At 30.8% G+C, this 13142-nt stretch overlaps 2 protein-coding genes and 1 pseudogene across 2 annotated transcripts; all 3 read left to right on the top strand.

The window, feature by feature from the left end:
- The first annotated feature begins 616 nt into the window (after positions 1–616).
- Positions 617–1960, top strand: LOC111276428 (putative long-chain-alcohol O-fatty-acyltransferase 5; annotated as a pseudogene).
- A 3854-nt stretch (positions 1961–5814) lies between these two features.
- On the top strand, positions 5815–7745 carry LOC111276427 (pirin-like protein). Its single transcript, XM_022862158.2, has 6 exons — positions 5815–6012; positions 6122–6171; positions 6263–6301; positions 6394–6422; positions 6707–6873; positions 7130–7745. Exons 1-6 carry the CDS (start codon positions 5894–5896, stop codon positions 7632–7634), a joined length of 909 nt encoding a protein of 302 aa, XP_022717893.2. The 5' UTR covers positions 5815–5893; the 3' UTR covers positions 7635–7745.
- A 1748-nt stretch (positions 7746–9493) lies between these two features.
- On the top strand, positions 9494–12820 carry XYLT (beta-1,2-xylosyltransferase). The gene is made up of 3 exons (XM_022861069.2): positions 9494–10381; positions 10884–11033; positions 11604–12820. The coding sequence occupies exons 1-3, from the start codon at positions 9719–9721 to the stop codon at positions 12324–12326; spliced, it is 1536 nt and encodes a 511-aa protein (XP_022716804.2). The 5' UTR covers positions 9494–9718; the 3' UTR covers positions 12327–12820.
- Positions 12821–13142: the final 322 nt, after the last annotated feature.

Genomic DNA, 13142 nt, shown 5'->3' on the forward strand with positions numbered 1-13142 from the left:
TTTATAGGGTTGGGAATGGTGGTGGCCGGTAGAGCATGCACCTGGCAAGGTGTGGGTGGTGATTCTGGGTAGTTAGGGTAGGTGAGGTGCAGGGATTCTGATGGAACTAGAGATGGTGATGGTAGTAGGATGGGTGGCCAATGGTGCCGTGTAAGGCACCACTGTCATCTTAATTTTTTTTCTTTTTTTTTTGTATCAGTTATCATCTTTTTTTTTTATTAATTAAATTTAATTAAATCAATGTTATTATTATTATTATTATTATTATTAAACAAAAGTTGGAAATGGTAGACCCGGATAAAATCCGGTGTCTACGTCTATGTTTTTTGATTAGTTGTTATGGCATTATGTTTATTTAGGAAGATTTATTAGGATTTTATCTTTATTATTTGTTATTATTTAGAAAGATTTTATCTTGTTTATTGATGATAATTTTCATTGAAATACATTCCCTCTATAAAAAGCCAACTCCTGATTTAAGAAAGTAAAATTGAAATTTAGAGAAAAAACCGCAATCTTCTTTAGAAAAATTCTTTTTCTCTTTTTTAAATCTTCTTTATTAAATATGCTATTTAATTTTTTAGGGTGGAAAACCATTGATTTTTTTTTTTTTTTTATAATGATCAAGAATATCCGTAAATTTTGTTCGGTTCAAACAATTTTAAGAGCATACTCTCTTACATTAAATTGATATATTTAAAATTTTACTTTTGAAATACTCTAATTGAACCCGAAAAAATAAAATTTTTTACCACTTCAACTTTTAATGGGATGAAAAATATACAAATTAATGACTCCATAAAACCAAAATCTTTAAATAAAACCTAACAAGAATGTCACTTTTTCCAATCCTATATATATAATGTCATAAGCTATATTTTTTTGGTGGGTAACGAACACAAGAACACATCAATGAGTGAAGAAATGGAGGGCGAGCTCAAGAATTTTATCAGGTTATGTGTTTTGACCATGGCATCTTTACTCTATTCTTACTTCATTGCAGCAAAGATCCCAAAGGGTTTTCAAGGCTCCTCTCCTTATTCCCTGTCATCACTCTCCTCTCTATCCTCTCTTTCAGCCACAGCACGTTGCATGCAGGTGTCCCGACGTCGTGTTTCCTTGCTTTCTTTGGCAACTTCAAGCTCCTCTTATTCGCCTTCGATCAAGGTCTTTTAGCATCATTACCTGAACAAGATGTTCTTTGTTTCTTCCTCTTCGCTTGTTTCCCATTCAAAATCAAACCAAAAACTACTACGACTGATCATAAAAATGACTCAAAATTTGTGCCGAATCCAATCTTAGAGGCTGCAATTAGAGCCACCCTTTTAACAATATTGCTTTATACTTATATTAACTATAAACATTACTTTCACAAACATGAAATATTGGTTTATGTTTTCTTCGTTTTCCATGAAGTACAACTTCTTCTAGCCTTGGGTGCAGTCCCTGGTCAAGTCCTTCCTGGAGTTGAACTGGAGTCGCAGTTCAATTCACCATGCTTTCAACTTCGCTACAAGATTTTGGGGCAATAGGTGGAACCTGAGGGCCTCAGATCTTCTACAAGCAACCGTATACAACCCTATACGTAATAGTAGTATTTTTATACGTATAATATATTGGAGATGGATGGGCTTCATTGCCAGCAGTGTTGATGACATATGTCATCTCGGGTTTGATGCACGAATTGTTTTATAATCATATGAGTCGTGCAAATCCTACATGGGAAGTTACTTGATTTTTTGTCTTGCAAGGAGTTTTTGTAGATATGGAGATAATATTGAAGAAAAAATTGGTGGCCGCCAACAAATTTCGACTTCACAGAACAATTTCAGGACCATTGGCTTTGGCAAATATAGTGACTGCTACGTGGCTTCCTTGTACACAAGCTAGGAGATTTTGTATAGATGAAAAGCTGATTAATGAATTCAATTTTTTTTTTTCTGGGTTTCATGATGGGTAAGGCATAATATGAACAAGCTAGTGATTCGCTCATTAAACCTGTTTGCTATTAGCTTTTTTTCTTTATCATATATACGTGTCCCAAACAAAATATTAAAAAAAAAAAACGAAGGGTTGGAGCTGTAATGTATAATTAGAGGTGAGAAAAAAATTAAAAAAATTGAAAATTGGTTCGAAATTATAATATTTGATTCGGTTTGTATTAATTGTTTTATTTAATTTGAATTAAGGTTGGATATTAAATATATATATTAAGTTTTGAATCGAGATGTGAAAAATTAAAAAAATTAAATTGAATCGAATTATATATATTTTTAAATTTTTATAAAAAATAATTATTTTAAATATAAATTTATTTAAATATATTAAAAATATAATTAAAATAATATATAAAAATTTAAAGTTTAAAATTTAAAAACCGATAAACCGAACCGGTAGAATTTTATTTGAATCGGATCGATTTAAAAAAAGAATCAATTCGAGTTCAGATCGAATTTTAAAAATTGATAATACTATACATTATCTAAAAAAATAAAATTAAATTTGATCCAATCCAAAATTCTATCAACTTAATATATAATATATGCTTATAATTTTACCATAGTTCCTATTCGATAACAGAATTATTAAATAAAAAGTATGTATTGTCTTATTAATTCATTAGTCTAATTAAAAATTTTATGATAAAAAAATCTTTTTTTTATATCTCATTACCTGTTTTAATAATATTTAGCCGTAATTTTTCTTAAAGATAATGAATTAAAATATTATGGTGGTCGGATTGGTACTGCTGAGATACTTATATGTTTTGAATCTTATTAAAAGAAATTAAAAAAAAAAAAGAAAGAAAAGGAGATTTATTAATTTATATATACTAAATTATTTACTTGAACAAAAGATAATAACATCATCATATTGTAATCCCAAATCACCATTGTGAAACATGCCGTTTTCCAGCTGTTTGAAAAATCAATGATTTTAAAGTCTACACGTTGTTAAGTTGCTTGACAGACATTATACTTAAGGTTTACAACAAGGTAATAACAATAGGCCTTTGACTTTACTTTTGTTTTCTTTTAATTATCCAAAAAAAAAAAAAAAAAAAACCCAAAATAGATTTGTCCTTGCGTCATGCTTTTGTGCTAATGATGTCATTAGATTTTCAATCTAAGACTAAATGGACCCACCAATTCCACCGAATCCACTGGTCACCATGCCTCGGTCATGAACTATCATGAGCTTAACTTTCATGGTTAATCATGATCATGCAATTAATTTAACATTTAATAGCCATTAATTAGATGGATTTTGGTTGTATTTTAGGTCATGTGCCCTTGATAGATAATCAAAGATTTAACAAACAAGGAACCCTTTCTTTCCTTCTAGGAAGCATATGTTATCAGTCGTTTTCAATTTCTATTGCATAAATTGCATCAATTTGTTAAAAAAACGCGTATCTTTATCATTAAGGATCAATCAAAATTTCATCGATTTTTAATTCTTATATCATAATTAATATCTCACCACGTTGATTGTGATTCAAATTGACGTAAATAATAGTTTGATTGAAAAACAAGCTAGACTAAAAACCCTATGATCAAGTGATTGTGGGGTGTACATGTGGGAGAAAAATTTGACAATACCCCGAATGAAAACTTATTTCTTTGCTTTAGATTTTTGGTCCCAAAAGAGTGAAGAAGGGCATGGGAAGTTTCCTATTTTCTCATTAAACTTGGTCTTAATGCAAATTTGTCGTTGGCTCATCTGAATTATTGGCCTTCGGAAGATTTTTCAGCTCCTTTTATGCCACACAAAAGCAGTTGATGATGAATATTGATGTGATTAGCTTGATATTTTGGCTAGCTAACTATCATATTCTCCCACATCCGCAATCTACGTTCATTAAAACAAATACAATCAAAATGTTTCCAAAATGTTTTGATATAATTGAAGATAAATTATTAAAACGATGTAAGAAGCTAATTTCTCATAAATTCTTTAAATTTTACATGAATATACTTGTTTAACTAACCTAGGAAAAAAATATACGAAACAAAATTTAGGAATTCTCTAAAAAATAATATAATTTTTTTAAAAAGTAAATAGATCTTATTATTTTGGTAATACAATTAGAATATATAAGTATATATATATATATATATTAAAATTTTAGAAGAGAAAGATTACAATATGAATGTGTGCATATAATTAAAATTTTGAAATTAATTTTCTTTTCTTGTAGGGAATAGGTTGTCTTCATCATATGTAGATGTCATAAGACTATTGCTTATAATCAAACAAAATTACAAATATTCTATTTATAGTAAAAAAATAATAATTATTGTGTGTTGCAAGTTGTTGTAATAAACCTTGAAGCTTGACAAGGACAATTTTACACTTTAAACATTGAAATGAGGAAGAAAGGGGATTAATAATGAGCACACTTGTTTCTTTTTTTATAATGCAGCAAACAGCTAGCATGACAAAAGTCTTGTTTGTATTCAAATTGAATCACATGATGAACTCAATATTAAGATAAAAAAAAAAAAAACCCATTATTTTTTTTGAGACTAATGCAAATATTTTTATTAAAATAAACAAAAAAAATGTTTGGTCCAGTTTGAAAGGATGTATATTAAGTTGAGAATAACTCATATAAAAATTTTTCTCCTTCTTTTCATTTATTTATTTATCTTTTTAATTTCAATAGAGAATGTAAAGACTTCATCCTATAAAATTTTTTGTCGATATTTGTGTGATTTGATTATATAATATTGAATTTTTTTATTTTAATAATTAAAATTCAATTTTTAATAACTTTAAATACTAAAAAGATCATAGAAATTATACAAATTGAAAAATTTTTTATGTAATTTAAATCAGAGTAATGTTGTTTTTCTCATCAATTTTATTTTAAAGTTTTTGTATTTCTTGACATGATATATAATTATTGCATAAATTTAAAAAATGGGAGCTACAAATTTATTGTAAAGTGAACTAATTCATAAATGAGATATTATAATCAAACCAATAGTTATATATCATATAAGGAAATATAAATATTTAAGATAAAAGTGGTGAGATAAATTAAAATTTTTTTAAAAAATCCAATATACCAAAAAAAATCCTAATAAAATGATTCACAAAGTTAAAGGGTATCAAAATTTGAAAAGCTAAAAAATGACAAAATAATTGGGGCCAACTTATTCTTTTTGGTTAAATTTGATAATCTAAATATAATATAGTGATATGATATGAGCATAATATAAAAATGAAATACGAAAATAACATGATTTAAAATTTTAATAATAATTATATATAAATTTAATAAAATAATAAAAAAAAATTTATATTTTTATATTTATACAAATTATAACATATAATTTTTATATAAAATATGATATAAATATATAAATTTTAATATTTTATATAATATAAATATACGAATTATTATATGTAAGGGAATAAGGTAAAGAAACAAAACTTGCCCAATACCTATGCTTTAAAAAACCAATATGGAATAGAATATGCTCCCATCATATTGGTGGACCAATAATCATGCTTTAAACTTTTAAATTGTCCACCAAAATAAATGGACCCCCACTCCCCCCAGCATCTGGAGTCGACATGGGTCAAGTAATAACATCAAATGGACACCAATTTGACACGTGTCAATCAAATGATGTGATCAAAATTTCTTCATCCCACATCATAGCAACGTATTACTGACGTTTTTCAAAACACATCCCTTCAACTTAAGGAAACTCCCATGTGGGTCTTATTTGGCCGCCAACACTCCCCATTTGACCTTCCAAAATATTTCCATTTTAACAACTTTTTTTTTCTCTTTATATATTCATTCAAATTCTTGAGCTTTCTTCACAAACTTGTAACAAAGATAATTGTAGTTTGAAACTGAAAACAGACAGACAGAATGCTTGAGAAAGAGAATTGTTGTGTTGGTTTGAATGAGCCAAAATTGGTGATGAGGAAGTTTTTGGCTAGGCCACAACATGAAGGAGTTGGAGCAATAGTAAGAAGAAGCATAGGCAGGTAAGTCAGCGAGAAAATATGATGAATTTGGTGTGTTTTTTTCATTGAAATGAATGAAGTTTTGATGAATTTGAGGTGTTTAGATTAAACGGTATCTCTGTTTTTGCAGATTTGAGTTGAGATACTTTGATCCTTTCCTTGTTTTGGATGAATTTTCAGGCAGGGTGTCTCTGTTTTTGCTCTGTTTCCTGGAGGGTTTTTTTTTTTTTTTTTTTCATTTCTGATAACATTTTGATTTTGGATATTGCAGTTACAGCACCTGCTGGATTTCCTGATCATCCGCACAGAGGTTTGATTCTTTTGCTCATATTCGATTTTCGGACTCTGTTTATGCAGATGCAAAAAATATTTTTTCTTATCCTCTCTGTTTTTTATTAACAGGATTTGAGACGGTCACCTACATGCTACAGGTACAGAAATGATCATCCAAGGAATAAATTTTTCATGTTAAAAATTTTCCAAATTTATTATTTTTTTAATCAAGAACTTGGAAAACTAGTATAGTCATCTGTCTCTTGATTTTTTTTTCCTTGAAAATAAATAAAAAATTTTATATTTATGTACATTTACAAGCTATTCCCAAGTTTTGTCTGGATTGCTTTATTTGTTTGTATTTGTTGAGGTGTGGACATTTTTTATGCGGTTTTGAAGCTATAAACTTACCTTGGCTGCATGCAATTGGTTGATACATTAGGGGGCAGTTACACATGAAGACTTTGATGGGCATAAGGGGACTATTGGACCTGGTGATGTACAATGGATGACTGCAGGAAGAGGTATTGTCCACTCGGAGATGCCTGCAGCACAAGGAACCCAAAAGGGTTTACAGCTATGGATCAATCTCTCCTCCAAGAATAAAATGTAAGTTCAATTCACAGATATAATCAGACTAAGTATGACTAAAATGATTTGCCATTATTGATCTTTCTTGAAAGTGGTTTACACATTGAATTACCTTTGTCTGTGCATATCTTGCTCGATATTGTCAGCTTTGAAGAAGGAATCTTTAATGATGAATTGGGTTAATGCTTGTTCCACTAACTGGACATACTGTCAAAAGTTCTTGGTAACTTTACAACCCTTTCATGGCCTCATTTGTTTAATCTTTTATGTTCAGGATTGAACCAAGGTACCAAGAAATATCAAGTAAGGACATTGGAGAAGCAACAAAGGATGGAATCAAGGTTAGAGTTATAGCTGGTGAGGCCTTGGGAACAAAGTCTCCAATCTATACTAGAACCCCAACAATGTACCTGGATTTTACCCTGGAACCTGGAGCTCACCTACAACAGCCGATACCGGAATCATGGAATGCCTTTGTTTATGTCTTGGAAGGAGAGGGTATCTTTGGCAGGTCGAAATCTTCTCCGGTGAATGCTCACCATCTGCTTCTGCTAGGACCTGGGGATGGTTTAGAGGCATGGAACAAGTCCTCTAAGTTGCTAAGGTTTATTCTAGTTGGAGGTGAACCATTGTGTGAACCTTTGGTGCAATTTGGACCTTTTGTGATGAACACGCAAGAAGAGATTGATCAAACAATCGATGATTTCGAGAACTACACCAACGGATTTGAGAAAGCAAGGCACTGGAGATCTGAATCTGGTCTTTCCCTGGATTTCTGATTCTTTTTTTGTCTAAGGAAAAAGAAACAAAAAAGTCATTGATATTTTAATAATCAAAATATGTACATTAGATATTATGGTTAGTCAAGTAAGTTTCAGTAATTTGTTCAATTTTATGCACCTTTTTATCATGCTACATCCAATAGTCTTGATTACCACTAGGAAAAGAATAAAAACTGAAGCAAGTGATAAAAATGTCAATGATCATTCAATAGATAATGATCAGAGTTTAATTTTTGATAATTTTTTTATCAGAAAAATCAAATAAAATATTTGTTTAATGGGATTTAACTTGTGATTTTCCATAATTTACCTTTTCTTAAGATCAATGAAAGAAGCTGAGAAAAATGGGGGAGATTTCCATCAGATTTCAAGCCAGGCCCGGCTGTAATTGGTAGTCAAACAAGGGCAGCTTTGGTAGTCAAGAACTTGGCCACCAATATAAAACCTAAGTGACCTTTATTCAAACACTAATAACAATACGAAACATCAAATTGAAGATATCCTTAATTTCATGAACTGATTCTTGTAAGAACATAATTTTAGGATTCTTAAAAAGTCAAAATGCAGAAAGAATTATTTTTATTCTACCTCTAATTTTTAATCATAAATAAAGAAAAACAAACTAAAATTTAATAAAATTGATTTATAACACGTTTTGAATTCAAAAATTAACAACTCTCTAAAGAAATTGTTGTTGAAGTAATGAAATTATTGGTTAAGATAAGATTTGGAATTTGATTTTAATCAGCTAAGTTTTTGCCTTATAAAAGGGGTAAGAAAATTTGGGGTTGAATTTTGAAGGCAAAAAAAGATATTTAAATGATTATTTTACAAAATTAGGCAGGCTTTGGACAAAGAACAGTTAAAGGCTAGTAAATTTTTAGGCAGGCTATTGTCTATTTCATTTTTAATTGACAATTGTGATGTAATTTTTATTCTGTATACATCGATTAATTTGAAATTATGTACATTATTTTTACTTTAAAGTCTTTGTTTATCATTACGAAAATATTTAATTTAATAATCGAGACATTATTTTTACTTAAAAATTTTTTACTTTTTGAGCTAATGGTAAAAGAAGCTTTAAGAAAAATATTAAAATTTGAGTTTAAATCACGCGTCTCTCTTCCTCTTTCTATATAATAAGACGTTATTTTTTTTTTAAATTAAAAAAAAAAGAAACATAATTTTTTATTTGAATCAAATCCTTTTAATCGAACGTCAATTTTATTGAAATTCATCTTCTAAAATGTATGTAAAAATATCAAAAAATCATTTGAATTAAGTTCAATATTTAAATGAATTTATTGATTTGGGAAAGTATTTGACAAAAAAAAAAAAAACCCTTTTGTTAGGGATTGAGAGATTAATAAGGAAGGGAAAAATAAGGAAGATTTGAAGAAATAATTTTAATAAATAAATTATTTACCCAAAAAAAATTCAAATTCATAACTAAATGCATATCTAAATTAACTAATTAATTAATTTAGTATGCTCACGAAAATCTTTTCTATTCAAATCCTACCATAAAAATTTAACTTAAAATTGAATTCAAATAATTTATTTCAAATAAAAAAAAACTTTAATACAAATTAAAACTCTCTTTCGTCCATTCTTGTTAAAAGATAAATAAATAATATTCAAAACTTTTTACTTTAAATAATAATAATAAAAAATATATAAAAAATTTTAAATTAAAAAAATTATTAAATCAAATAAAATCGATAAAATTTTATTCGAATTTGAATTTTAAAAATTTAGAATTATATGTTATCGCCCTAATAACGGGAATATTGATTTTTTTTTCCTAATTTTGTATTTTGTTTGGTAAAAAGAAAAATTAAGAATATATTCAAAAGACAAAAGTTAAGGTAACAAAGACTTTAACTTCGTAACACTTTAACTTCGTAACAGAAACAACCGAAACTTCACGGAAGAACACACAAAACGTAAACTCAAACTCAACTCTCTCGGCTGCTTTTTTTCGTCAAACAAAGTCGTAAAAAAAAACCCAAAATCTTTAAATCTCAGAACCCAAAAAATTAAAAAAAAAAAAAAAGAAGAAGAAAAAACAGACACCCATGAACAAGAAACATTCAACTCTTCTCAAGATTCTCTTAGCTCTCTTTGCTTTAAACTCCATCTCTCTTTACCTTTACTTCTCCGCCAGCCACCACAGCAACCATCAGCATTTGGTGGAGAACCACCGTGATACGACGGAGGAGAGCTTTCCCGGAATTATCCCACGTCGTGGACCTCATTTATCGAAGCCCTGGCCAATCATCCCATCATATCTGCCCTGGTCTTTGACCCCGAACGTAGTTTTAAAGTCTTGTGAAGCTTATTTTGGAAATGGGTTTACTAGGGTAGCTGATATTTTGTCAGCAAAAGCCGCTGTGAGATCCGGGTCAAGTTGGTTTAGGTGTCATTACTCTGGGACTTTGAGGAGTTCAATTTGTGAAGGTGGGAAGGTAAGGATAGATCCCAAGAAGATTAAGATGTCGAGAGGAGGTGAAAAGTTAGAGGATGTTATTGGGAGAAAGGAAGAAGAAGAGTTGCCTGAGTTTGAAGATGGAGCTTTTGAGGTTCAAGGTGAAGGAGGAGCAATGTTAAAGAAGAAAAAGCTTGTTGGGGAGGAGTTTTTGGATGAGTTTTTACCTGTTGGGAATGTTTTTAGACATACTATGAGGGAATTGATTAGGTCTGTTGTTGTTGTTGGTGAAAATGACTTCACTTGTCAAGAGGTTAGATTAGATTTCTGAATTTTCTTTTCAGAGTTTTGATTTCTGTTCATTGATCTTGATTTTTGACGGAATTGCTAATTCTGGGTAATGTTTGATTTAAATTGATGTTAATGATAGTAATAATGATGGTTTGCTAAATTTCTGATTAGTTGGAAGTAATGCTTAATGCAGATATGGATTATAATTTAATGCATTTCTATATGTCAAACAGATGTTTAGGCTAATCTGTTTGTCTATAGTTGAGGGAAAATTAGCCTGTCTTTGCCGGATTAGTTATTTTAATAGGTCTGATAGTTGTTTTTTAGATAGTTGATTTCTGGATTAATAGGCAGTGGTGCTTTGATGTTGTTGACTGATACTGATACTGACTCTGAGTTCTCTGGCCGATGTAAATCATTAATTTCCAGATTACAATGAATTGAATTCCTCTTCTAATTCAATTCAATTTGTTGATTGTTAGTTCTGCTTTCATGGATTCTGACTTGGAAAGCTCTGATTACAGTGGGTAGAGGAGCCTACACTTCTGGTAACAAGATATGAGTATGCAAACCTTTTCCACACTGAGACGGATTGGTACAGTGCATATGTGTCTTCTAGGGTAACTGGCTTGCCTAATCGGCCGCATTTGGTCTTTGTGGATGGTCATTGTGAGGTATGCATGCTCAGTATTCCATATTCAGTTTCTAATGTCATCTTTGTTCTCTTTAGCATATTATCATTCCTTTTCCACCATGTTATCGGTTCTTAATGTACAAGAATTAATGAGAAAAATATTAATGTTTTGAGCCAGGGAAAGGTTTCTTTTCTTGCCAGAATGGAGTGAGGAAGAGGGTTTGTAGATAGGAATTGGGAGGAATGCTAGGTTAGTGAATTATGAACCAAGAAGAGAATTATATTACCTATTTAAATCATTCCTGTACTCGTATACTTGACTGTAATTTTGCTCGAGGTTTAATTTCTCGCCTTCCCAATGCACCGTTCTATAAGTTCTGCAATCATTCCCACAAACTGGAAAAACATGTGATATAGATATGATTCTGTTAAAATTCTTCAAGTTGGATACATTTAAGCTTGATTTGAGTTTATACTGCTTGTCTACTAAAACAACAAACTAAGTCTTATATCCCATAACTCTGGGATCGGATATTGCTTGCCTACTAAATCCTTTATTATCCCACAATAGCTGATTTTTTTTTTTTTTTTCTTGGCTGAATTTTTCCAGACACAATTAGAAGAAACATGGAAAGCATTGTTTTCAAGCCTTAGATATGCTAAAAACTTTAGTGGTCCAGTCTGTTTCCGCCATGCTATTTTCTCGCCTTTGGGATATGAGACTCCATTATTTAAAGGGCTTACTGAGAAAATAAATTGTCATGGAGCTTCTGCACATGATCTATGGCAAAGCCCTGATGACCAAAATACGGCTCGATTATCTGAGTTTGGAGAAATGATCGGAGCTGCTTTTGGGTTGCCGGTAAACAGACATCATGCTGATAAGGCAGCCTCAGTTCATAATGTTCTCTTTGTTCGTCGTGAAGATTATTTAGCCCATCCACGCCATAAAGGTAAGGTTGAATCGAGACTTAGCAATGAACAAGAAATATTTGATTCATTACAGGGGTGGGCATCTAATCATCTGGAATGCAAAGTAAACCTCATCAATGGGTTGTTTGCACACATGTCCATGAAGGAACAGGTCCGAGCCATTCAGGATGCTTCAGTTATCATTGGTGCTCATGGTGCTGGTCTCACGCACATAGTATCTGCAATACCAAACACAGTGATTCTCGAGATTATTAGCAGCTTTTTCAGGCGGCCACACTTTCAATTGATTGCTCAGTGGAAAGGATTGGAATATCATGCCATTAACCTTGATGGGTCACATGCCAATCCTGGAGTTGTCATTGATAGGCTTAACAAGATAATGAGGAGTCTTGGATGCTAAAAAAGTTTTGGTTCTAACGGAAATTTCAAGTAACCTTATCTGAGCTTGGAACCATAAATTTCCAGATTTTCATCTGGCACTTACTGAAGAAACATAGAAGAGAATCTTTACACTTTACAGGATTTTGGTTCCTTTGAAGAGATTGATTCATAGCTAACAGAACGAAATCTGTTATACCAACAATGATAAAGGAGATGACAAAGTCATTCTGGTTGGTGATGGATATAGGCATTATTCATTCATTCATTCAAAGATACAAAATTTTGGGTCTGATATGTTGTCGTCATTAAATGTAAGCTTACAGGTTTAAGTTCAATTGTTTTCTTTGAAACATTTTCTGGGCACATTATTATTTTCTTTCCTCATCTTACTCGAATGTGAGATGGGTTTTTTTAGATGATTGTATGTTGTATTCAATGATAACAAGTGTATCTTGCGATGAATTGACGATTAACATTGTCAAATGAAAGTGATATACAAGAGTGCTTTTTGGATTGGCTGGTGTAACCTTGGCGTCAGCTATGGCACTAGCTGGGGTAACCCTGGCACCTTTGTATCTTGGAACCACTACTTACCGAGCAAGATATAACAATTTTCTTTGTCCGTTTGGTTTGATCATGGATTTGGGATTTACAATCATAAATATGATAACCTCTATTTGAACAAATCTGAAACCTTTTTGATTCAAAATTTTATACCATCTGGCAGAAATCATAGATTTTTTTTGAACTATTGTTCATAATACCACAAGCTAGACGACTAAGCCAAAGGACTCGAGCATGGTGACCTGGGAGAAGTAATTTTATTTCATGAAGC

The sequence above is a fragment of the Durio zibethinus genome, chromosome 25 (assembly GCF_047325235.1).
Source record: "Durio zibethinus cultivar Kanyao isolate XHJ-2024 chromosome 25, ASM4732523v1, whole genome shotgun sequence".
Lineage (NCBI taxonomy): Eukaryota > Viridiplantae > Streptophyta > Magnoliopsida > Malvales > Malvaceae > Durio > Durio zibethinus.